Source organism: Oenanthe melanoleuca, chromosome 2 (genome assembly GCF_029582105.1).
Source record: "Oenanthe melanoleuca isolate GR-GAL-2019-014 chromosome 2, OMel1.0, whole genome shotgun sequence".
Classification (NCBI taxonomy): domain Eukaryota; kingdom Metazoa; phylum Chordata; class Aves; order Passeriformes; family Muscicapidae; genus Oenanthe; species Oenanthe melanoleuca.
Window position 1 is genome coordinate 31,738,017 of NC_079335.1, and position 27,770 is coordinate 31,765,786.

The 27,770-nt window shown below is 40.9% G+C and overlaps 1 protein-coding gene across 2 annotated transcripts; it reads right to left on the reverse strand.

Moving 5' to 3' along the window:
* RDH10 (retinol dehydrogenase 10) lies at positions 1 to 25,875 on the reverse strand. 2 transcript variants are annotated; one of them, XM_056484163.1, is made up of 6 exons: positions 25,318 to 25,875; positions 24,694 to 24,929; positions 5,208 to 5,306; positions 3,732 to 3,877; positions 3,295 to 3,426; positions 1 to 1,408 (listed from the first exon to the last, which is right to left on the reverse strand). In XM_056484163.1, the coding sequence occupies exons 1-6, from the start codon at positions 25,607 to 25,609 to the stop codon at positions 1,285 to 1,287; spliced, it is 1,029 nt and encodes a 342-aa protein (XP_056340138.1). In that variant the 5' UTR covers positions 25,610 to 25,875; the 3' UTR covers positions 1 to 1,284. The 2 variants fall into 2 exon arrangements, with proteins under 2 accessions (XP_056340138.1, XP_056340137.1); XM_056484162.1 differs by having other exon boundaries at positions 24,694 to 24,932; positions 25,318 to 25,874.
* Between the last annotated feature and the right edge of the window lie 1,895 nt (positions 25,876 to 27,770).

Below are 27,770 nucleotides of genomic sequence, written 5' to 3' on the forward strand. Positions count from 1 at the left end.
TTTTAAGGAAAAGGTGGCTCACTTTAATAACCACAGGCATTGGTCACTATTTAACAAGACATTCTAAAAAAGTAATCACAATTTTTCTGATAGTAGTTTACAAGTGGATGGTATACATTAAGATACAGAGGTAGAATTTCACTTTTACAATGCTTCACTAATACAGATTACCAAATTCAAGGCACAAAATTGTTTGCTTTACAAAAAATACTGTAAAAATGTAATTTGCTGTTCTACAACATGAGTACAACTCAGAAAAAAATCTTTACACCCTTTAATACTCTGAATGTAGAGTTGCATCAGGCATTATTCTATTTTTCCTTTGCTAATAATTGGCATATGACCAGCACTTACATAAACAGTTTGTATCTCAGCTGAGTTGCTTTGTCTTTTAGGCACAAGTCCAGTTAGAGAATTTAACACAACAGTTTCCTTGGCGGGGGTTGAGGGGGGGGGGGCGGGAACTCTGTCAGAAGCAAGAATGAGGAAGAAATGAAACATGTAGTCCATAACAGTAAATTGGACTCTGACATATAGGGGGAGATGGAACAGAGTATTTCAAATTAAGTCAACTTGGAAAAAAGTCAAATTAGATCACTGACTTCTTTCCTAAAAAAAAACCCAATTAGAAGTTTGCTCTGACAGCATGTAAGACATTCATTTGCCTTTGAATTGGCAGAGATTTACAAATTTCTTTTCATCTTTGTTTAAATAGAACACACACAGTTGCAACAAAAGAGAATTACACCACAATTTGGCCATGTGTCCTTTAGAGAACTTGGGTGAACGAGTGAAGAGATGCATTCAGAAACTGTCCTTGAATTTGCTGTAAGATCATGAGCAGTAGCTTGAATTGCAAGATTTGTCTCCCTTCCTAAGTAATGTAGGGAAAGTCAAACCATTTCTGAAACATTCCACCTTCTGGAATGTTCTTGGAGACAGCTCTTAGAAGCCTTAGCAGACTAAGGGAGAGATATCACACAGTGCATCCCTACAACAAGTAGTATGGCTAGTTTACTGTACAGTGATATTCTAAAGGACAATGGTGGCAGCTACATTGTAAATTCATTTGAGTTACCTATCACATTTCCCAAGTACTCTAGTCAGTTTTATTTACAGTATATAAAAATCCATTGATTTTTAGAGTTCAATACACAGGTTTAGGACCCAAGAGAATGCCACAGTAAGATGTTGACTTTGCACCCCTTAGATGCAAGTGCACTTTGCAATTCAGTCATGTAACATTATTGCATTCACCTATAAATGTTAGTCCATCCAAAACTGTTAAATTCCGTTTTTTGCTTCGTTGTTGTTTGTGGCCTGTTTGCGCTGAGCGATGAAAGGATACATACACTTGTCTGCTCCCAAAAACCGGTACATGCATACAACTGCTTCAAACGGCAGGATGCTGGCAAAGAGAGGGTACAGATTTGTTAGAAGGAAGCATAAAACAAAAAATCTGCTTACGTACACTTGTAAGTACATGTGCTTGGTCTCCTTAAAAATATAATACCTATATTTAAAAGGCTTAAGGGATTTTTATTTCACAGGGATACTTTCAGAAAATTTAAATTCTAGAGCTCCAACCATACAGGCAAGCAGAAGGAAGCTGTTCATTCACATGCTTCCATCTTAGACCAGATTTTCCATTTCTTCACAAGCAGTGTGATAGCTTGTTTTAAAAAGAGGTGCAGGGGGGATGGGGGACGAGGCAAGAGTGTCACAGAAGGCCTGGTAAAAGCAAAGCATCTGCTAAAAGCCACATCAGCAGAGGTCATCAGACATTTAAGATATTCTTTAATGTGGGATTAGTGTTAGTTAATGCCATTCTTTGATCACCAGATGTCTAACAACCTTGATTTATATTCTAAACTCAATCATCCATCCTCAAGAAGAAAGGTCCAAAGTAAAGAGAGCAATTTCCTTCTCCCCTTTAGATAAAATTCCAAGAGGTGATTATTTGATGGATACCTGGCTACAGATCCTCTCCTTGTTCTCACATGAACAAAATACTGTTTTTATTTCAAGTGTAATACCCAGGAGCTCTAGTAAAGGAATAAAATGGGATTTCTCAGCCCCTGGGAATAGCAGCAGGCACTTGTTCAGTGGCAAGGAGTACAATTCCAGCCATTAGGAGTAATGACCACTGAAGCCACCAAGAAGTAGATGTCACTAGTACAGGTGTCTTCAGAACCAGCAGTAGTGCTTGTGCAGTGACTGGAGGGCCTTTGATCTAAAGGCTGCTGCCTGGGGCAGGGATTATGCAGAAGCTTTGATCTCCCTGTTGGAAACTGAAGTGTTGAACCAAGAAAACCCAAAGGGCTTTTGATGTGGCTGCTGCTGCGTAAGGCACCGCTTGTGCAGGAAGTGCCCTCTGAGCTTCTGGGTGAAGGAGTTAGTTCTTAAATATACTGACAGTGGCCTTCATTTGGTGTCAGAAGAGACATCTCTTCCAGGAAAGAGGTGAGCAATCAGTAAAAATATCTTTTTTGGTAAGCCTGTCCACCAAGAGACACTCAAGCTAGAGGAGAATAAGTGGAATAAAAATCACCAAGGTGTTCAGTTTCAACCATCCCTTGCAGAAAGAAAATAATACAATGTTATATTTTATAAGTTTCCCCTACACACTACAGATTTAAAACAAGACAGACACCTGTGAAGCAGTTCTCAATAAACTAGAATTCAAGTGATGTTGTATCACAGATATTGAAGCAGCTCCTGCATTATCCTGCATCCTTGAAATGTCAGGCTGGTTATAGATTAAAGCAGTTTTTATCCTAAAACTGCAATGTGTTAGAATGAAAGAAGTAATCCCTTTAAATAGACCTTCCACCAAACTAAGGCTCTGAAAATTTGTTCTGAAAGTTAGTAGATAAATTTTCAGTTTATCTACCATATCTGTGCAAGATCTGAAGAATCTGCAGGTAGGAAGGGCCTTCTCACACACTTGATCTAGAAAAAAGCAGCTAGAGATTCCTCTGCTGGTAGCTGCCTCATGCTCCATTCCTAAAGAGGAACTCAAACTGTGGAATTAAAAGTCTCTTAAAAAGAAAATAGGAATCCAAGGAGAATGGAAGATACAAGGAGGTTTAAACAAAGATGCACAGATGCACAGGATCCCAGTTAAATGAAGCTTCCTAAGCAAGCAACCTACAAGCATGCAAGCCAAGAGAGACTCATGAATTCTAGCAAAATGGCACCTATGGCCTGTGTGGGTGGGAGGGTGCTTGTATCAAGACATGCTTGTGTATTTTGTGGATTGCATTGCCAAATAACTGGCACTTCAGCTCTTACCTTTTCATGAAGGTGACCATATACATGAGGCGAGGTGTGCAGATCATGGGCTGGTCTGTAAGGATGGCTCTCATAGCCTGTTTCACACAGTATTCAGGTTTCAAGGGTGGAAGGAAAGGCTCAATTTCTTTTCTGGAACATTTGATTAAGACAGATTAATATGATACATAGAGGACCACAGACCCCAGTGAACAGTGCATTAACTCAATTTCTTTGGAACTTTTTTATATTCACTGTTAAGTTAAAAAGATTATAGTTTAATTTTCATTGCCTGTGTACAAAAGGACAGAAGGCAGTGAATTCAGAGTCTTGTTTTGAGCCTAACACTAATATATACTAAAGCAGATATAACACTTAATATTTTTATGGTAACACCTGAGTTACCTTTAAACTTTTATTACACTACAAGCACAGAGCAGAAGGAGAATTCTACTCACCTGATCCTGCACCCTCTAAACATTCCTGTATCTACAAGGTAAGGGCAAACTAAAGTAGTTTTGATTCCATCCTTTTCAGCAGCCTTCAATTCATGGCTCAAAGACTCATGGAAGCCTACAGCTCCAAATTTGCTGGCACAATAATCCTGTGTTGGCAATGAATGAAGCAGCAGCAAAAAAAAAAAAAAAAAAAAAAGGAAAAAAAAGAGACAGATATGACTATATGAATGATGTTCAAAGCCAGCATACCTGAGGTGATTCTGCACAGATTTTCAAAGCCACAACAAAAGACACCCACTGAATAGAGCATCACATCAACTCATTTATCACTTAACTTTTGAGGTAATTAGTACAGAACTATGAAAGCAGGAAAGCTGAATGTAGGAGGATATTACCTTGGATTCAAGTCTTTGAATCAGGCAGGCTCACATAACAAGTTACTCCAATTACCAGTTTGCTTAATAATAAATGGAGCAACAAAGGACTGAGATACCTAATACTACCTCTGGCCAGATTTGAAAAAGCTTGAAGAGTTGGCAGGGCATAGGTGTAAAAGTCTTAAAAGTGTTATTTTTAAGGTTAGTTTCAACAGAAGACACAACCAAGACTTGAGTTTTTCTATGAGATATAGAAATAACTCAAATGCTACTGCTGTCTATGCAATTTTTTTTATTGTTGCTGAACTCAGTGTGTTTTCACTTGGATGTGTCCATCTCTGCTGGTGGCCACACCCAGTCTAGGAAATTCCTTGTAGCTTTCTCAAGACAGTAAACATTCTAAAAAGCCCTAAGTTACACCATCTTCATTCATTTATGTTATGAAACACTGCAGTTTAAGGTCCTGGATTAAGCCTTACCTATATACAAAGAAGCCTGTGCTTATGGGGTAATATGACCATTATTATTTTAGACACCTTAATTTTCACTAACTGAATGCTTTTTGTTCACACTTGCATTTATATTAATGACTCAAAATAAGACAAGCTCTAATCCTAACCTATTTTTATGCACTAGACAAGTCTCACAAAGAATTCACAAAGAGCTGCTAGTGAAGCAGGTGAGCCATATATTCTAGGGGGTTTGCAGTCATTTCCTCATAGAAACAAGAAACATTGCTTTGGAAAGCCCTTGCCTTTGGCTTCAAGCTTAGCATTGAAGATCTTTAAAGGAGTAGGTTAAATGGCACCTTTCAAGTTCCTAAATTTATCTGGTAACTCCAAGATCACCTGGCATTCTGAAACCCCCAGCCATCCTAGGCTTTTGTTAAGTGCCAGCTCCACCATGCAAGTAAATGAATGCAATGCCTGTCCAAGTCCTGTGGCTCCCACTCACAGGGAGCCATGTGTTGATATGGCACTCAGCACTACAACCTCCAAATATTTTTGAAGATTTGACCTTATTTTCTCTAGCTAATAATAGTAAAAAAAGCCTTAGGCAAAAAGTGCCAATATTTTTGTTCATTATAGTCTTAACAAACCTCCACTCCAGCAGTACTGAATAATCCCAAGGAACTTGCAACTGTCACAATGTGTCCATGGTTCATTTCCAGCATCTTGGGAAGGAATGCTTTAGTGGTCTACAAAGTAAAAAAAAAAAAAAAGAAAAGTACATGTAAACAACAAACAAAAAACCATGTCATGAACAAGTTAGACTAGCAATGAGCTCTCAGAATCTCTCAGTTTATTATCAAGAATATAGAAATACAATCATGGTACAGGTTTTGAACTTGAGTTTGTCAAAAATGCTAACAGAAAATCTACAGCTTGTTTATGATTCCAGATAGCCAGGCAGCAAGGATTATATCTCCAGAAATCCTAAGGTTAAAGGATCAATTGAGCTCAGACATGTTTATTTTTCTAGAAGAGACTAGTTATCAGAAGGAGATAATTTGACCTTAAAATGGAAGTCACATTTTTTTAAAGACAAAAAGAAATGCCAAGTGTTTAATTACACCATCCAGCACATCTCTGTTGAGACCAGTACCAACTATCAGCTCTAATTATTGACAGTGCTTTTTCAGTTAGATATTGCTAGTTTTATCCAAGTAACTTAATGCCTTAAGCATATTACATTAAAAAACAGTACTACAGGTAGAATTTTTGCTGTTGTTACTTTTTACCTACAATAGAGCCAACTTCTGCAAGTTTGAATTACTTCCCATCTTTACTAGTATCCATAGCACTGCTATGGCTAAAAAAAGATATACATTTCTCTTACCAATTCCTTAAAAGTTTAAAAACAAAACAAGAAAGCCCCAAAGCAAGTCTCAAGATGAAACTTTTAATTTTAACCTCCAATTTTTATGTTTTGATTATAACAAGGTTTGTTTCTGTTTAAAAGCCTGAGTCAGAGTTAACACATTTAAAAAATTAAGTTTCCAGCAACACATTGAAGGTACTTGCTGGAAGATCATCCCTACCAGAATACCTAGCTTTGTCATATCTCTCTTCTTAAGCTGACTCAACACTTTCCCATTTTAAATACGTATTAAGCAGAGTATCATATTTACAACAAAAATCAATGAAGTAAAATGGTATGTGTAGTTAAGATGTAGTTCAGCTTTTAGGTTGTCAGTGTACTATATGAGATCACTTTTAAATTGCCCAAGAACTTCAGACAATGCTTTTTAATCACAAACATGCCTAGTTAATATGTTAATCTATTAGTGACAGAACTACTAATCTATTCCAACTCACTCAGTACCATGAATGCTTTATCCTCACAAAAACCTATTCTTCCCATGTAATTTGTATCCAAACTCGGAGCATGCAAATGCCCCTTAAGTATTTTCTACTTGCTTAATTGTTGGTCTGAGTCTTGTCAGCTGCATTCTTAAAAAGACATGCAAACTACAGCTGAATCCATCTAATTCCATTCTTATGCTGTCTGCATTTTCCAATCACAGACATCAGGACAGTTTTGCTCTAATGATTTTCACATGTTCTTGTACAACATTTTTGCCTGCAGGTGTTAAATGACTAATCCAGACCTCCTAACACCACACAAAAGAGTGTTTTCACTGGACAGCTGGCAGATGATAGAAGATTAACAGACCTCCTGACTCCTTGCCTTTTCTACTGTTGATTCATACAACTCCTAGATTCTGTCATAACTACATAACAAAGCTAATTACAAAAAATAATCTGAGAGCAAGCTGCCTTGCATTTGCTTCTTTCCTCATGGCAGGGATCTCTAAACCTCTTACACAGAGCCTCGGACAAGAATGCAGTTTGCTGTTAAACTAATCTGTGCCAGGCACACAAAGTTTCAGCCTCTCTCCCCATGTTGCATGGCAACAAAGCCCAGTCATCATCGGGCAGCACCACCCGAAAAAGAGGCTTCGCTTGGACAGCACTGAAGTCCTACAGAGTGTTCTTTATTTGCAGCCTGCCTTGCACACTGCAACACCACCAGTGTGTACACTCACCCTGATCCTCCCTGATATCCCTGCAAGGCATCCATGCTCCCAGTTCAGTCCTGCTAAACAACTTACTCCACTCCCCAACATTTGTCAGCTCCATCAGCAGCTCCCACTTACGTCTCAGCTATCTGTCCACATCACATTGGAATGACTGATTGCCACCTCACATTGCCAGAAAGCTTGATAATGCGGACTGAAGCTCTGGCTGCAAACCACAGCAACTACAGAAAAGGGGCCTTGAAGCTTGTCTTGGGGGAGAGAGAAAAAGAAATAGTAACAGATTTTTTTCCTACCACTTTCAAGGCATGAATCAGTATTGTCTTCCAAGACATGAACATGCAAGTGCACCAAGCTATTATCTTTACTATGGCACTGCTTTTTTTCCTTTTTGTTTTGCTGTTTTTAATATAGTGAACTATAACTATGTGTCTATAAGTGTCTATGTTTAGCTTGGCTGAGGAAGAGAACTTTCAAAATCATATATGTACGTATGTATATATATGAATATGCAACATAACCAGAGTAGTAAATTTCAGAAAGCCCATTCAACTATGCTATACTATTTCAAGGCATAAAGATTATTAAAACTGAGTTTTCAGAGCTTCTGGCTAAAGTAATCCATTTTCAACCAGATAAAATTGGCACATGAAAAACACAGCTTATTGAGGACACTTTTGGGTGACGTCCTCAACATCCCAAGTGCAGACTTAACAGCTCCCAGCAGCAGAGCTACAGTCACTTCATGTAAGTCATCTCTTAAAGGCCATTTATGGCTAAACTGGAAAAATAAAAAAAACCACAGAAAAAAACCCCAGCTCCTCTGCTTTAAAGACAGTTAGAAATTCATGGAAATCTTTGCATGAGACCTCAGTGTTCTGAGACAGCCTGTTCAGAGCAAGCCCCTTTACTTTATCATGGCACATTATCCCACAAATCCATTTAAAATCTGAAGCTGAGAGAGTCTATAAAGATAGCATTAACTATCATATGTAGAAAACAGCAGTCAACTATCAGCATCCCCACTAAATGGATGTCAGAGAAAGTCATCTCGATTGCTGCCATGCTCCAGCCATCTGCAGCAGCTGGGAGTCAGCACTTGAAAACAAGCACTGTCAGAGGCAGACACACCCTACCGGGGGATGCATTTCCAGCCTCAGAGTAAAGGCTTGCCCACTGCTCCTCCCAGCCTCCTCTCGCTGGGAAAAACAATCCCAAAGTGAAGTTATTCTTTCGTGGTATAAGCAATCCCCAAATAAATCAGTGTTCTTACTGAGCTTTTGGCACTGCACACCTCCTTGATCAAAGCAGCTCTCTCCATACTCTGGTTCCCAGTTTTTCTACCAGTTACATAAACCAGATCAACCTAGTTTCTTGTTTCTAGCTCCTTTCAGCTTCAGCTACATCTGCCTACCAGACCTGAAGTCTTCTGTGTGCTTGTTGTGCTGCTGACAAACTAGTTTAGAGTTTGACTGGTTTAGGGCAAGATGCCTCCTGGGTGGCCTTCCCATCTGGAGTTTGTCTGAACAGGTACACAGACCACATTAGTCTTCTGAGGTGAAGCATGGACATGCTAATCCCCCATTAAAAAAAAAGAAAAATGTATATTAGAAGACACCAAGAAAAAGATGGGTTTTGTCCATGGCATTAGAGGTCATGAACCAGGCCCCCAAAATAATTCAAATCAAGTCAAGTGGTTTAATTGAACTATCTGCCTTCTGGTTTGATCCTTGAAGCTTCAGTTCTCTCACAGCTGCAGAGGAAGACATTTAACCAAAACATAGAAGTATTTAAAGTCAGAGCTGGGTCATTTATTCATGACAAATACACCACAGTTTTCAACACTGAGGGGAAACCAATAAGTGGAATATAAAGGATGAAAGGAACTGTGATGGTAAACAATCAGGAAAGTTCTGCAGTATTCAACACCAAGAAATGCAAGTTAAGCATCATCTTCACCTAACAGTTTTAAGGAAAAGAAATGCCAACAAAAAAAACCAAAAGCAAAAAGAAAACCCCAAAAGCATAGTGAAAACATGAATTTTCTAACTTGCAGTATACTTTAGATAGACAGAAACTAGGTAGGATAGACAGAACATACAAAGCTGCTGTGAACAGAGTACAACTAGGTTTTTAAACTAGTTCAGCCTTTAAGTTTTTTGGAACCTAGAGATCAATTTCTAATCTTCTGAGCGTTTTCCCCTATGCTTTTGAATATACCAGTAAGACCAAACTATTCCCAGTAGCTGTAACCAAACTTCTATTTCATGTGCACACAGCTCAAATGACTTATTTCTCACAAGTGTGAAACTGAACAAGCATTTACATGTCACTTCATAGCTTTCGTAATCTGTTCTCAACATTTTGGTTTACGGCAAATTAACTTCTAACAGTCTAGCACTTCTTCCCTCCCCTTCCCCAAATTCTTTAGTTCCATTCTTAATGAAACAAAACTCCAAAGATTGTGCAACACAAAGAGCAGCACAGCTGCAATGTCAAGACAAATTAGTCTAAATACAGCAAATGAGAATATGAAGAAATACTGTGTTTGGGAAAGTGATTTTTTTAATTAAATTTTGGATTAATTATTTTTAAAGAAGAAAGCAAGCATCCACAGAAAACAATGTTAGCTCTATGCAGCTCAAAACAACAGATACTGAATGCAGAAAGCACAGCAAAGTAGAAAAGTATGTGCTACCTCATGCTTAGAAAGTTTCCTTTATAGCAAAGAAAGAAATAAACAGGTACCAACACATAAGGTCCTCTAAATTTCTCTTTCAATACAATAAGTTTCTTCCTACTTTCTGCCTTCTGACAACTATTTTAAAACTATTTTAATGTCATAAATAAACTGTATTACTGTAAGGTTGAAATACCTTTATGCCAAAGCCCATTTTCCATACAGCTCCTTCAGGTAAGGAGCATGGCCATTTTTTTGAGACTTAACAAAAGAGGTAAGTTTTTACATCACTGGTTATACACAACAGCAGTGTACTGATATAACAGAAAACATTTTCTCCCACATCACAGCTATTCCTGACTGCCAGAGCAACTGCCTGGCAAATATATGCACTTTTGAGTAAATGTATTGTTTCATCTTCATGTTAAACTATTCAGGCAAATCCAAGAAGCAAAAATGGTGTGGTTAGGCAAGGACACTCACATCCAGAAATCTCTGGGAAATAAGGTACCAGAGACCATAGCAGCCTGCTGCCACACATTAGATAATTTGTTAGCTTAACTAACAGTGACAAGAAAAGTTTTTAAATCTAGAATACATGCTACATTCTTGCTCTCCCTTAGCATGGACATCCAGTCTTTTCTTCCTATTCTTCTTCACAGCCTGCAGCAGAGCACACAAAGTTCTCTTATTCCTGTGCAGGACAGCATGTGGCCAATCCACCACAGAACCAAACAGATTTCCACATGCTCCAGTTTCTTGTTCCATTCCAGTAATGGAGAAGAAATGCACCAAGGTCTGGCAAGAGAACACCTCTAACTTTTCTGCAGTATTACCTGCAGTAGGTTTGGCCAAACTATGTGGTATTGCACTAATGCACCACTATGTATGTTGAAAGGGAAAGGAAGGTGCCTGAAAGGCAGAACTCCTATGGCAAGCTTATCAGTAAACACACTGAAGTTATTTTCAGCTACAGTCATATAGCCCAGCTTATTTCAGAAGAGACACTTTACATACAGTTTATAAACACGGTTAAAACCTCATTTACAGGATTACAGGGGAAGTTCTCACCAAATGGTTTAAGAATAAGTTTTGAAAATATATCCTAGAACTCTTTCATAGGAGGATTTATCCAAGTTAGGCAATGTAATATCCAAAATGCCTTCTCACACACCAAAGTATAAATGCAGGCTTGCAACTCCAACCATTTACTTTCCTTCTAGCTTTTTTAAATTTGGTTCCAAAGAGAACTGAGAATAATTACTTGTCATTTGCACTATCATCTCAATTACTTTTCCCATATAGCTTCCACATCCTTCCTGAATTGCCCTCTACAAGTATTTCTGAAATGTTAGCTTAAGGTGGGAATAGTAACTGCACTATGACTATGACTACACAAAGACACACAGTACTGAGTTGAAGACTAGAGAGACCACACAATACAAAGGATGTGGCTCTGACAGTAACAGGCTGAATACAGCAGGCAGACAGAAGTCTACAACTACTGTTGACCTTGCTAACACAAGGGACCAAAGCTGTACTCCTCAGATGTCTCTGCTGACTGTTTTCAAGAACTGCTGGGCCCCTTCTGGATAATTAGCCACTGTCTAAGTAAATATTTGAATAGCTGTGGAAATTAGAACTATTTTTGATCCTTGGTTTCTACTCACAAGAAAAGATAATGAAATACAGGTCAGAACTACACAGTCTTCCTAGAGTAAAGAATTTAAAAATAAAGTCACATTTCTCTGAATTTTTTATGGACTACCCAGACCCTTTTGAAGCAAAAAGGATCAGGGGATAAACATGACATACTCAAGCCAAGCTTTCATAGGTGGCTTTGTTAAAAGCAAAAAAGCAAACTATTCAAGGACTGTCCAGAAGTGTGCCTTGCACAGGCCCTGCATTCAGAACAAAAAAGCTAGACCTTCCAATATTTCATCTCAAAAGAAGTCCCTTTGTTATTTATCTCCTGGCAGACAACACAACCTTCAAGTTCTCACTGAAGGTTTATTTGTCCTTCACATAAAAACCCACTGTTTTGGGGCCATGGGGATTCCTTTAATGTTGAACTGCACCAGCAGTTAATGCTTAACATACATGCACAGGAATAATGCTACAATTGCCTTGCAACCAGGAGCCCATGAAAGAGCATGACAGATTTAAACAAAAGTCTGTAATGATGATGAGTAACACAGAAGCAAAGCCACACATACACTCCTCAATACCTTGCATAGCCTACATTTGCAGACAATAAAATTAAAGATAAATCTACTCAGTTTAAGAAGTGATGATAATAAATATCCTAAAGACATAAGTCACAAATGAAAAACAGTTAATTTAAAACAGCATTTAATTTACTGAGAAATAAGTATACTTTTTTTTCTTTCCCAGCTCTGCATGAAATACTGCATTGGAGTACATGAAGCCTTAGATTAGTAAACCCATAAGCTATTACTTGATTCACTTGGTTTATAATATATTATTAATTTATGGAAGTAATTTTCTCTATCCTCATGGCCAATTTACATACATAAAATTCCCTGCTTCTCAACAGACAAATCAAATCAGCTGAGGAGCACCAAACTTGTACAAAACTAGGTCAGATCTTATTTATGGAAGTTTGTAAGTGGGTTTGTTAGTAGCAATAAGCATCTGTCACACTATTTGCTGAAGAACAAGTATGCTACAGCCCACATTTACATTACTACGTTGTTTAGCATTTGTATTGTTTATGGTTCAGTTCCAGAATTTCTCCAGTTTTCAAAGCCAATAGTCACCACTTTTCCTATGAAGAGTGGTTCCTCTTTTACATGGAGTTAACTCATGCTGAGTTTCAGACAAAAGCTGAAACCGAATTAAATAGTTTCCTTAATCAGAACTTAGTGCCACAAAGCTGTTTACAATGGGTAGACAGCAAAGATAAGATAAGTAATGCTATTAAACAAAAAAGAGCACACAGGAAACTAATACCACTAGTTATCTCTCAAACATTAATCATTGATTTCCACTCTTTACTACTAGAGCTAATTATGCTATGCCTAGGGCAACTGAGCATTGCCTGCCTAAATTGCCTTTTGTATAGTTTGTTAACAAGGCTTAGCTGTAAAAGGCTGTGTCTACAGAGAGAGGGATATGAAAAATGCTTAGAGAAGGACATTGCAACAAATTTTTATTACTGTTGCCTTAGCACATCAGTACATTGTCTCCCCCTCCTTTTTAAGAGTTTAATTTCCTGCAATCTTACCCCAAACTGGGGCAGAAAACCACTTTGTTCTCCCTCTCATCTAAAGTGCAGGTTAAGTACTCAAGAACACTACCTAAGCAACACAATTCTGACTTCAGAAACTTGCCTCCTGAGCATCAAGGTGGAAAAGGTGTCACTGTAAGCTTTACAGTGCTCTGCTGCTAAGCATATTTCAAGGTCTCTTCAGTAAAGCTTTTGTGCATCCCTCACCACTATATCCAACTAGATTTTATGTACACCATAACCTAGAGCAGGGGTTTAGGTACATAGAACACAGGCAAAAGGCAGCCCCAGTTTCTCCTTAAGAACACTTTTCACTTCTGTTTAGGAGTCACTGCCTTATATAGTTTCTGGGCATGAAGAAATTCAGATATGCAAGCTGAACTACCCTTATCACTACATTAGCAAACAGAATTCAGAGCCTTTATGTTATTGGTATTCAGTCTCCATCTTTCTGCTCCTGAGAACTTCTGTATTTTTTCTTCCTAAGGGTTTTAGATTTACATGCTTTTTAAAATGATTTCTATCCTAATATGTCAGGCCTGCCCTGTAAAGTGTCCAATTCTTCTAATGTCTGTATGACACCAGTCATTTCTGTGCAAACATGCAGTTTTTTAAAGGACATGCTTGTATATACACCATACCATAAATGCACACTGACTTGTCCACCTGCACTTGCCAATATTGCTTGGCTGATGTATAAGTGCTTCCTATATATGCAGCAGTACACAACTCCTTCAATCACTGATTATATATTTGGACTTCTTCCCGCCAGAGTCATGTGCAAATCTTTGATTTCATGTGGCTATGAAAAACGAAGCACACCCTCACAGGTTGCCCAGAGAGGTGGTGGAAATCTCCATCCTTAGAGGTATTAGAAAGCTATTTGGGCTCAAGCCTGGGAAACTGGCTCTGGGTGGCCCAGCTTGAGCAGGGGAGGTGGACCTGATGACCTTCAGAGGACACTTCCCACCTCGCCCATTCTGTGATTCTCCACTTAAGGACACCAGCTCCCTGCTCAACAGCCCATTGCATCTTCCTCTCACAGAGGAGGAAATTCATAAGCCAGCAGAGACCATCACTGTGTTAACTGCAAGTTCACCAACACAGAATCTTTAACTGGAAAGGATGCCAAATCCTCTGCTACATCTCTCCTGTATCTCTGACAGGAGCTCTTGCCTGCAATAAATTATCCTGCTATGAAAGTGTCTGCTCTACTTCCATTTCTCCTCCTCAAGTCTTTCCAGCTGGAGGGAGGGCTCAATGAAGCAATGCAGAGCACCCAGTTGAATTTCTTGTGGAATTAACATGTTTTCAGCCAAGTTCAGCACATACATGTACAATACTGTTTTCAAAAATTAATTGTGTTCCCCTGGCTATCAGAAGTCCTCCAGTAACTGCACTACCATGCCAGCTTCTTTAGGACACTCTGAGCCTGGCTCAGAGCAATCCAAACATATTGGATTCTTGACAGTTAGCAATGAACAGGTAAAAAGTATCTCTGCCTAAGCCACATAAAAGTGCAAAACATAATTGCCAATGATGTTTGTTGTAAATGCCAAAGTAATCTAAAAGATGAGACTGAATAATAGAGGTAAGATGGCATAGTAAGAGGCTGATGGAGGCCCAGCTATGTGTTTAGTCTGCCTTACACTGAAAAACAAGCAAGTCTAGACAAAGTGGAACAAATGTATACCTGCAGACTTCTCCAGACAGCACAAATTCAGGGCATAACTAAGCATGAGAACTGAAGGTTTCAAAGAACTCACTTTCAAAAGTTAATCGTCTTCCCTCCTGGTCAAAAGCATTTTATTAGACAAGCTGATATTTATTCTCCATAAATATTAATCTCATTCTACTCTCAGACTATCATAGCTATCAAACCACAATTACTATTCATTTAAATTAAGTATTACACAGTTGGCAGCCACTGAAAAGTAAGATGTATCTTAGAAAGTGAATCCTTCTGCTCAAATCTACCAGGTCAGTATTTGAGCTTTCTATACAGCCAAGACTAACAGAGCTTCAATGTGGCTGTGACAGCACAGATACACTCCTGCAAATTCAGGAGTTTAAATTACTGTCTAAGGAGGTAGCAGCACCAACCTTTTATTCTTCCCCAGGCATCTACCAGTAAGGATGACCTAAAAATAGTTTTATTCAAATGTCAAATTTGAAATTACTTTAGAGTTTTTCTACTCAAGTGAAACAGGAAGTTAACACTTGCCTACTCCCTTCCACAAAAGGTGGTTTAAGCCCTGCTGAAGTCAAGTGACTAGAAATTCTACTTTGTTTATATACTGACAAATGGCTGTGTCAAAGGACTCGTAGCATTTCAGAGCTATGTTGACATTAGTGTAACAAACACATTAGTCCCTCACCTTCATTAGCACAAGTTTGCAGCAAATGTCCAACCATTTGGAGAGCAGTTATTTATTGCCAGCTATTTGATAATCTTGACAAAAATGCCCCTATGAGTTTGTGAAAAATCCACATAACAAATTCATTTTAGAAAAAACTATTAGATAAGAGCTCAGAATATTTTGTTCAGTGAACAAGAACACAATCCAACTTTTAAATACACATTTTTCTCCAGCTTGCCATAAACTTAGTCATCTTCTGGAATATTTAGTAAAACTTGGTATTTTAGTCTACAGGTTTCCAAAACATTACTAGAGAACAGTACTGTCAGAACTACTTACAAAAATATGAAGTCATCATTCATGTTTTATGATTTATGTAGCAGGCTTTTTAAGAAGTGGCTAAGCAGAAAGGACTGTCATTTTATAGATACCTTAAGGCTAGTACCTCTGTAACAAGGCAATTGCTAGAGTACTTGCAGGCAGATGAAAGCTGAGTCACTTTACTCAACCTGCCTAACTCAGTCCCCAAGTCATTGTTTTGAATAATTTTCTTCATGACAAGGAAAGCGATTATGTTACAATCAAGTATCTCAAAAGAGGAACAAGACTAGAAGGAAAGTTTCCCTTCCCACATAGCAGTGTTACTTAATGGAAACAGAAAACCAGGGAAGATGATACAGCTGAACAGAGATTTGGCTTCAGTATTTCTTTAGGAAATAGAAAGACCATAAAAGACTAGGACTTTCTGCAAAGTAAGTCACTGAACAAAACGTAGCATTTTTTAAATGCATGAAGCTTTTAGGTTTTTAAAAGCTCAGTTGTTTCTGTTTCGTACTTCTCCCCACCCTCCCAAAAAAGGGTGTACAAAAAAGTAATCTTAGCAGGTAAATTTTTGCTTCATAAGCCAACAAATGATCAAAAGACTCCAGCTAATACAGTGACTAAACCAGCAACTAATGCAGTTTTCAAAGATTCTGCTTGCACAGGCATTTTAAACAAACATCAGCAAACTACTCACTTTCTTAGGGGTGAGTTTTCAGAGAGAGAAAGAAATATTTCCTTTGCCTGTCTGTGGAAACTATGCTTATTTCCCACAGGCTGAAACATGGCTCCAGCCTGTTTTTTTCCCCACATTCTTTGTTAGTAAAATTGATTTCCAGAGAAGTCAAACAGTGAAGCAGGCACAGAGATCAGAGCAATCATCCATTGTTTCAAGGTAAATAAGCTAAAGCTGTAAACACAGCATTACCTGATGTGTACAGAAAACTAGCTTGCCTTTATCTAAGGGTTTTTAATAGTTGTAATTAAAACACTGCCATCACTTTTGAAGTCAAGTTGTTATATTTAGACTGTTATGCCAGTGGAGGATTTGCTACAGCCTGGAATCATTTATGACTACTTAATTATTCTGAGGATGTAAATCCTACTAAAAAAAAATCCAAGAATGAGGTTTCACTAGGATAATCACAGAGGCCCTGTTCAGCTATATGATTTTATACTATTCCACTTCACCTTTTGTCCCACACACTAGCTACTCCAAGACTGAAATGCTGATGAAGTGATTCTAGTCTCCAAATAATAAAACTAATCAACTTGGACAAGAAAATTAGCAGTTTTCCTCCCTGCCCTGCAGACAAGTTAGTGAGGTGAACCAGCTCACCCAAACATCAGCTGAATATAAAAACTAGTGCAAGGTAAGATACAGATTCAAGGGATGGTTCCACAACACAGACTGCCACCACTAGGCTGCCTTCTAGTTTCATCCTAGATCAACACAAATTTTGGACAAGTTGCTTTTAAACACACTCATGAGCTTTTTCAAAATAACACTGAAAAGGGGAGTGCTTGAGAAGCTGTCACACAAGTTCAAACAGATGGCAAAAGCAACCAGCACCAGGGCACATTTAGGTGCAGAATTCAACAGCCAAACAAACTTGAATTTCAAAAGGCTCACACCAAGTCAGCAACCTCAGCTCCACAGCTGTTCCAGCATTCCTTGGCCTACCATGCCCTCCTATCCCAGTTGTGATAACTCACTCATGTCAACTGTTAATTTGACTGACATATAAATCATTTTACTAATATAATTATTTAGAAGAACAGAGTGTTCATTCAGAAGTGTAAGCACAGATGTAAATCTCCCCCCTATTTGTGACATATCTGCTTTCAAACTAAACCCTCACCCCCCCAAGATTCTGCTAATCTCAAAGCCTATGCCTACTCACCTATACTGTAACTGCATTTTGAAAGACTAATTTTTAGCAGACAAAGAAGTCTAAGACCATATAAAAGCATATAGCATCACATAAATCAGCTTCAGTTTGCCTTTGCAGAAAGGCATCTGCCATTTTTCACAAAAGACAGAGGTACGAGTAACTCAGTTTTACCATCAGTGTCAATAGCCAGAAACCTCAAAGGTCAAAGGGAGCAAGGCTTATCAAGTGAGTGATGCACTGGCTTTTACATACAGAGAATTGTGGAAAGATTTAGTACTAGAGATACATAACAAAAACCTTTCCTCCCTGCAGAAAAGCCCCGGAAGTGAAATCAAAGCATGAGATGCATTGGGAGAGAATAATAGTTCACAGCTGATAAGGATAAAAGTAGAAAAGATTTAAGAAGTGCAGTGCTAAAATGACAGAGATGGTGCTAGAAAACATAACATTCATCTTTCCTCAGCCTGTCTAGCCAGAGTAACTGATGACACTGAGGGCTAAGAAAAAGGATTGCTTATCCATGCAGATCAGTTAAGACAGGTATTAGGCAGCAGGACACTTGGCTGCATCATAATTAGAATTGTTTTTCTCCACCATTGAGTGCACAAACACAGTTGTCTTCAACAATTCTGCTACAGCCACTTGCTTATTACAGAAAGTGAGTAACATAATGCCATAATATTAACTTAGCTGGTTTTCATAAAATAAAGGTGGATGTTACCTGTAGATGGAAGAATCTGGAACTCCACTGCCCTCCTAACCTCTACAGGACAAGAAAGGCATACACATGGTCTTTTAGATGAGTATTTCACAAACACAGAGTGCTCCCTCCACTTGTGGCAAGGTTAGGCACCACACTAGCAAAGACCATCATCACATTCAAGGTTTCCCTGTCTCCCCACATCCTTCACAAGTAACTGCATAATTGCAGACCAAAGCCAGGTCAGAGGTTTCTGCTTATTCAGCTACTGTGTTCCATAAGGAGAAGCAATATAACCATCACACTGATCACTCATCCAGGACCATGCCTTCAGAGAAGATTAGCAATCCTGAAAACATTCACACAGTTTGCTGACAAAGTCTCCAAGCCTCAGAAAAAGTCACAGGAGACTAAACAGCAAGATTATCCCAATTATCCCTTACCTCTGTAAGCTATACTGCAACTCCAGCTTCATTTTAGATGGACGCAGAATTGCAAGCCACTTAAATATTACTTCAGATATGTTTCAAGTAGTCTTGGCATGGCCTCTTCTGGACAACTTTCCTTTCCTTAAGTGAACTTTCACAATGCTTTTCTGTGAAACAGGTTTTCACCTAAATTCTTCAAGTTCAATACTGTTTAGTGCACAGAAGTAAACAGCTGATCACACTTTGTGCTACCACTTTGGACACCAATCTACAGGCAACAAACAATCCACAGGTCAAAATCTGAGAATCTGTTTTCTGTTCCTTAAGACTAAGATTCATGCGCCTTTCAAATGGTGCAGCAAGTTAAATTCCAAAGTATGTCTGAGGTAAGCTGTCACAAAAGCTTAGGTGTAACTGAAGCAGTTCAAGTAAAACATTATGGAAGGTCACTTTAGAGTTGTTAGCTGACAAAATCAAATACTTTACATCATCAGTGAGAGGGGAAGGAAGGAAAATGCGCAAATTCAGCTGTCATTTGAACAAAAAGTCAGTGCTCTCCACCACACAAGGAAGATGCTTGAGCACAGAAAGTATATGTAGGCAGGCTGGTGTCGTAACACATGCAAAAAATCTTCAATATGATTTTCCCACAGCCCTGAGTGCTGCTAACTAACCAAGAGTGCTGTGATTTATTCTGCTCACACTCCTTTATATGTAACTACTTATTTATCATCAGTATACAGTAGACAATGAAGGACCAGGACTCAATAGCCCTTAGGGACTAGAGCTGAGAAACATGTGGAGCAACTACAGTTTGGTGGGTAGCACTGTAGAATCCCAATTATAGATGCTCAAACTCATGATTCCCACACAAGGCAAATGAAGAGGTGTTCTGCATAAGACTACGACCTACCCACCACCCCATCCCTACAGGCTCAATTATGCATGTTAACTCTTCAGATGAGTACATTGGCAAAAGATGCATTTTTATCCTCTTCCATTACTGTTCTGAAACTTGTATAACATTGGTGCTATGGTCAAGGCTCAGACATACAGGCACCTAATAAAAGGGTTTGGGCTGGTGTCCCCATCAAAAAAGGGAAGAGAAAAACTTAAACATGAAAGCTTTTAAAGTGATCGCTATAACTAAAACATGATTACAAAGCTAAGATACAGATATACACAAATTGCAAGATACAAGCTACAAAATTAAAGACTGCATGATGGTGACTGACAACTGTGCTTGACACAATGCTAGTCCTCATAGACCATAAAGTAAACCCATGAGGAAAGCTCTGAACCAGCAGTATTGTGCCCACTTTAACTCCAGAAATATATATCCACCCCTTTATTTTCCATTTTTGTGCTAAGTACACTGCTTTATAAAATGGGAAAGTGCAGTTTTCTAGGGCCTGCATCTGGCAGATAAGTATTTTCCCATTTGATAGATTCCCTCTATTTTTTTGAGAGATTAACCCAAAACCATATGAACAGCAGAACCATACCAAAGTATTTACAAGTTTAAGTATGACTAATATGACTATTTCCATAGCTAAGAGAATGATTGCTTTTTCCTTCATACTCACTACCCAGCATGCTACCACAGTATATGAAACACATGTGCTGTCCAGGGTAATTTACTGGTGGCATGGAGTTGGAATTATTGAGCAAGGGAAGAGCTAGGTTTGATGATACTTTTTGAATCACATACAAATGTTTTGCTTGAACTTGATCCGGCATATTTTTCCAAATAAACAAGTAGAGAACATGCAGATTAAACTTTGTAAGTGAAATTGTGCATCTTGGGGTACATAATCATGAAATTAAAAAGAAGGAAAAAACCAACAAAAGCTAAGTTCACTCATCTCAAATACTAAATACAGCTGGGTGGCCTGTCAGTGGAATATTGTGTCTATATTTGATCATAGGTGCTAGAATCCTAAATCTGATAGCAAAAATTAAAAATTATGCAAACAGGCCACAAGACTTAGCAGGGTATAGTTTCAAATAACATAAGCTGTATTCTCTTCTGCAGAAGATTCAGTGTGCAGACTATGTGCAATACTTCTGCATTTGAACTAAACAAAGTATAGGCATAAGTGAGTTTTATTTAACACCAGGGAGCTTGAACAAAAGATAATACATAAATACTGATACATTATAGATAACTATAGCCTCTCCAAGACTTTAGCCATGCTGTCAGTCTAATGAGACTAATAAGTACAGCAGCTGCATCAATGGGTATTTGATTTAGTAACTCTGTATAAACCATCTTCCTAAAGTATATCTAAATTTTAGAGGTTTTCATTAATGCCCTAAATACCTGAGTACTGTTTGTCTCTCTAATCAGTATTTATCTCCCCTGTACCAATGTTGGGCCATCTAAAAAATTACTTGAATTCTTACAGACATGTCAGCATACCTTCAAAAAAAAAATCAAGCAGCTGTAAATAAATGAACAAAACTACTCAGGCTAAGAAAGCAGCACACAAGTCATTAAACTCTGGGTCCTGGTCTCCCTCTATACTGGTTTCTTTTTTTTTTTTTTTTTTATAATATGACAGAGCTGGAGCAGAATGCTTTTGCTTCCCCCTTATGGTAAGTTGAAGAGAACTGTAGGAGGAAAGCTTTAAGCTGAAATATTTGGAGTATCCACATGACAGGGAAACACAGATCACTGATCTCTTTAAGCAGAATTCTGTAGACCTGTTGTACAGAAGGATCTTTATGTCACAGAATTTCAGAACCTGCTCATTGTTCCTTCCCCAGCGACCAAAACGAGAAGGATTGCCCAAGTATAATACCAATGTCCAGTATTAAAATCTACTTATCTAGTAATATATTATTCCTCCAGAAAAAGTATTAGAGTACAAAGCTCTCAAATTGTCCCGAAATTAAGAGTTTGTAGTTTTATTCAATATGTTGCCATTCTCTAAACCACAGCATTTTGATACTTAAGCTTTATTATAAAACTACAAGAAAAAAAAAATCTGATTCCTATATTTACTAAAACCTAATTTAGCAACAGCTTTAATTTATATTGTGACAACATTTTAAAAATTTGAATCCTGACACATCATAGAAAGAAAATTTCCTATTCTGTAGAAATTCAGTTCTAATAATTGACAAGTGCAGTCAAGGAAGTTACTATTCTTGCAACAGACCAGCAGGAAAGATAGTGTTACACTCCTGCTACAATTTTATGCATCTGCAAATTATAGTAAACCAGAGCTGGCTTATTTCAAATCAGGAATGGATTTTGTCCCTATGTTTTCAATATCAGAAGCATTCAAGTTATCACAGCATGAAATAACAGGTTTTTAATACTGCAGTGGATTTTATGCCGTGGAAATTGCTACATGATGCAGTGGTGACATGTTTATATAGAACACTCATAGGAAGGATTACACAAATCATGCATGTCAGCAAAATGGAAAGCATCTGTTTAGGCTGTGGCATGCTGCTAAGGCTCTCTTGACTGCCAGTTTGTGATATGGTACACAGCCCAGTTGGAGTCACAGCAGCAAAACGGTGACAGATTTTCATGTCACTGCCTACTGCAGAAGTTGGGCAGCCCTCCGATGGTAGCTGCTAACATAAAAGCAAGATTAGAACACCTGCATTCTGCATGGAGAACAGGCAATTAATCTGATGTCAAATGTTTCAAGGGACAGCACTAGAGCCTTATTTTCAGTTTTTACATAGAAAAACATTGAGGCTTGATTAATGATCACGGGATGAAAAAGAATTTCCCCTGAAACACTAAAAAAAAACAAACCACAACACACCAAAACCCCAGAAAGTATAGACACTTAACTACTGAAGCATTATTACATGCAAGAGCCATGTCTTTACAAAATCCATTTACAGCTTTTTGGACTAAACACCCTCCAAGAATACTTAAAAGCCTACATAATGCTCCAGAGCATTAGCTTTGCTTTTGGACCACCAGTTTAGCTGACACGGAAAAAGACTAGCTGTATAAGACTTCACACATCTAGACACATTGTTCTATTTAAGTCAGCATTGACTTGCTTCAAAAAAGTTGGCTTCAAATCAGCTGATTCAGATGATATCTTATGAATTAAGTAGTATTACTTTCAACAGAAGTCCACCCACTATTGGTCAAGGCAATCTTTTCTGGGATCATGAAGGGGAATACAAGGAAAAGAGCTTTGCCAACAGCAAAAAAAAATAAAAGGAAAAGCAAAGCAGGACACAGAATCTACAGGAAGTTTACATATGAACAGATCCTCAATTAAATCTAAAGGGTGTTGACTACTCCTTTAAAACTTAAGCCAAATCTCAAGTTCCGCAGTCCAGACATAGCTGTACCTTCTTGGAGTAATTTTTTTTTTTAAAGTCACTTCACACTAACATTTAGAGATGAATGGAACTGTTATGGAAACCCAATCATAGCAATACTAGACTCTAAGTTTAGTTTTCTATTACTGTAAGAGACTCAGAACACACAGAGTGCTTTAAAAAGATCTCTGAAACTGTTACAAATAAATGTATGACTTAGGCCTGAAGGAAGAACAGCTGGAGAATTTAGGATCCTCCCATATTTTAACTCATGGTGATGTAATAATTTAGAGTTCTTGGAAACTGTCAATTCAACATTTAAGCCACATCAATAACAGTCATTAAATCTACTACACATCTCTGTTGGCTTAAGCACCACTTTAACTTTTATTAAGGGGATCACATAGAGCTCTTAATTATAAGAAGTCACATGAGCATTCTCAGAACCTCTCAGATTGCTTTAAAATACATACCTTGAGAGTTTAGAAGTTTCTAAACATACTATCTTTTGTGCACTCTCTGCAAGCTTTACAATACATTGGAAAGAGACTGCTCTGCCATTAAGTGTTTCACAGTGCAGATTTGAAGGGGCTCCTTTAGGGTTATGAAACAGCATTTCATTTCCATGTTAAAAAAGTTGGCTTCAAGTTTTGAAGATAAGGCATTTTATAAAGTTTTATTATGAAAAGGTAAGATCAGTCAAAGAAGGTTTAAATTGAAGTATATTTCAGATTGCTTAATCCTTTTGTTGTTATGCAAGTGTATTTCATAACCTTATTTGAGGAATCAAAGAACAGTTTTAATACTAACAATGGTCTCAGTCTGACAGCTAATGCTAACCCAAGTGTGCATCATGCCCTCCTTCAACAATCCAATTTATGTAACTCCACACCACTATGGGTCTAAAAATAAACCACATGGGAAAACAAGGTTCAGGGGAACACAGAGATTAAGACCAGATACTTGTTTGTCTTAATTAGCATCTGCTAGTTGTGGAGGCAGTACCATCCCAGAAAACATAGTTAAGATTTTCTTACTTCTACAGAGAAAGCTATGAGGACAAATACGCAGGATTCCTGAAAAAGTGTACTTGGCTTGATTTCTTGAGAAATCTTTTTCGCCTTTCCTCCCAGCCTTCAAAAGGAACAATTTGCCTCCAAGGCAATTCAAGCAACATTTTCAGCAGGGGTTTTAAAGATTTTTTTCCACAAACGTGAAAGTTTGCTATTGTAACCACCATTAAAACAGCATCTTAAAGCTGCTAATGTGCTGGCAGAAGAGTATGTGAGGAAGAGTGACAAGTCATTCATTAACAGTAACAACCTTTAAGCAGATTCAGAGATTATTGCTTGTAAAGGATTTAATATCCAAAACTACAGAAATGGCCATAAGACGTAGAACTCTGGGTTCGAGGATACAGTTGATTTAAAACTATTTGTTAACAATCTCAAAACCAGCATTCCTGTGAAACAGAACAGTCAGTTCAAAATAAGAAATATCCTACAACTGAAAAAGAACAAGTGCAAACCTCAAGGAGTTCAGCAACATCAGATAATTTCCCAAAATCAATTACCAAAGAGGGCAGCAGAAAGGAGTTTATAGTTACCCAGAAGTGTGCGTGACAGTTAACCATCATGGTCCTCTCGATAAGCTCATCGGGACACTCCAGAAGATGGTGCCCGGAGACCACACCAGCGTTGTTAACCAGGACAGACACCTCGCCAACCTCCTTGCGGACCCTCTCAGCTGTCAAGTAGACATTCTCTCTCTTGCCCACATCACAGGTGTACGTGTAAACCTGCAAGTTGCAATGGGGCAGCACATCTTTCTCTCCATCTCCGGCTACTAAGGAACACAGATAAGAGAACAGAAGGGGTGGGGGGCAATAAAGTTCTTGCTCATTTTTGACATTCAAACAAGTAGTTTAAGCAGAAACAGCAAATACAATTCCAAACCAGCAAAACTTCTATTTACTTCGGTGTCACTGCAGTACACCAGGAGTCAGCTATTTGCTACCGCGGCTCCGTGTTTTAGGGAAAGCCGCAGGTTTTAAGGCGCTGCTGGAGCCCGAGGCTCGGCGAAGCAGACCTGCGCTCACCGCGGCGGGCACAGGGCCGGCTCCAGCTGGCGAAAGCACGGTCGGGGCGGGGGAGAGCCCTGCGGGAGCGGGGCCTGCCGCAGGTGAGCGCTCCCCGGGCGGGCAGGTGAGCGGCGGGACAGCCCCGCTTACCTCCGGGGGCGGCGGCGGCCGCCTCCTCGGCCATCTCCCGGTAGATGTGCCGCACCATGCCCGCCGTCTCCTCGTTGCTCTGCGTGTTGATGTCCCACAGCACCAGCAGCGCCCGGCGCCGGGCAAACTCCAGGGCGAAGAGGCGGCCCAGGCCGCTGCCCGCCCCGGTGATCAGGCACACCTGCCCCGCCACACTTTTCTCTTTGGGCCGCACCAGCCACTTGGCCGCGGCCAGCACGAACGCCCACAGCACTCGGAAAGTCACCACGAAGAACTCCAGCAGGATGTTCATGCTGCCGGACCGCGGGGCCGGCGGCACGGAGCCTCCTGGCCGCCCGGCTCCCCGACCTGCAGCCGCCGCTGCCCGGGGCCGCCCGCTGCGGGCACCGAGCGAGGCTCCGCTCACGGGGGTGCCGCCGCCGAGCCCCCCCCGTCCGTGCCGCTCGCCCTCGCAGCCCCGCGCCCCGCCTCAATCACACACACCGCGGACGGAGCCCGGACACGGCGCTGCCTGCCCGCCGCCTCCCCGTCCTGCCCCGTCCCGCCCGCGGCCCCGCTACTGCCAGTGAACATCTTGCTCGCTCGGCCCCTCTATATAGGGCGGACCGGGCGGCCGAGCCCCTCCCCCGGGCCGGCCCATCCCGCCCCGCATTCCCGGGACCCCCCGCCCCCGCTCCGCTCCGCCCCGCCGCCGGGGGAGGTCCCCGACGGGAACGGGGACGGGGCGGCCGGTGCTCTGCGCGGCCCGGGGCGGGCGGCCCGGCGGCTCCCGGCAGCTCCCGGCGGTTCCAGCCCGCCCCGGCGTGCGGACTACAAGTCCCGGAGTGCGCCGCGCCCGCCGCAGCGCCATCTCGGGTGCGGGGCCGCAGCGCGGTGAGAGGAGCGCGCACGGGCGCTGAGGGTTCGCGCTGGAAGCGCTCAGGAACCGCCGGGTCCCGCGGGATGCACGGTGCCCGTGTGCCCGGGGATCCTCTGCTGAGCTGTGGGAAACCGCTAAAGAAAACCCCCGTGGCTTCTTGGTCTGGCAGCCAAGTACAGAGGTCACTGATATCTCACCCGCCAGTGACTGAAATAGGAGCTCGCAGGTGCCGGCGCACGGAAAGTATTTTCTTCTTTGCGATAACAGCGGCCGCTCCCTGTAGCTGGGCACCCTGCGGCCACCCGGCGCCGGAGCATCCCGCTCCTGGGCATTTGCCAGTTCCAGAGGATGAGGGCCTGAGCGTGCCCTTGCGATTTCCCACACATGGGTGTGCAGGACTCATCCCACTGCCTCTGCTCGCCTGCAGCTCTGTGCCTTAAGTGCACGACGCTGCTCTTTCTTCCCTCTGTAGCCGCCGGTTTTCAGAAAAGTTGTTAGAACTTTGTGAACACTGCCTCCCGGATTGAGAAGAAATTGGAGTTCAAAAGTTTCGGAAGAAAGTGCAGCCAACCTCTTTCTTCAGTAGGTATTGCAGGTGTTTTTGCGTGCTAATTGGAATCCCCCCATTTATAATACTGCTAATGAGATCAAGTGATAGAAACGTCTGTATTAGCATAAAATAACACTATAGTAAAAAAATGAACATTGATACACCTCTAACTAGGATCCAAAGCACTCTCAATAACCTCCTCAGCCGCTAGTGCTGTGTGACACCTCTACGTGCTGTTAATTGGCAACAAATAAAGTCAATAAACACAGAGCTCGGCATTCCTTATCCCCAGTCCTGCTGTCTACACGATTTTTTACACCGGACATTCCTTTGCCGCTCAGAGTTCTACTAATTACTCTTCTTCCCGTACGTGTGTAATGACATGCCGGTGTCTCCCTGGGTGATTTTAGGAGCACAGGTAGGCGGGCACGGGATAACCACAGCCTTAGGCAGCCTTCGAAGCGGCTGTGCCGGGCAGCGCTTCTTGCCGGGCCGCCCCCCCTTCTCCGCAGCGCAGTCACTGGTTCCGTGTGGCGAACTGAAAAGATGCCCAGCCTAATGAAAACATATCCCGGCAGAAACGGAGCCCGTGGTTCCCATTTGCCCGTGCGTGCCGGTGAACGATCCTGCGGGCAGCATCTCCCCTCTGCCTCCATCCCGCGGTACTGAGCGCGGGCGGGAGGTGGCGTCCCGTAGGCATGAAGGACGGGCTTTGAGGGTGAAACTGGGGAAATCCTGCCTCACACAGGATGCCTGCCAGCCCCACCACCCCAAAGCTCGTTCTCAGCCTCCTGCAGGGAAGGCCAGGTCTGGTGGAGGAGCGGGTCCCACTCGGCCCGGGACACGGCAAGTGCCCGGGACACAGTGCTCGGGACACAGTGCCCGGGGCACAGCCCATGCCCGGGACACAGCCCGTGTTGGGAACACAGCCGGTCCCAGGACACGGCCAGTGCCCGGGACACAGACAGTGCTCGGGACACGGTGCCCGGGGCACAGCCCATGCCCGGGACACAGCCCGTGTTGGGAACACAGCCGGTCCCAGGA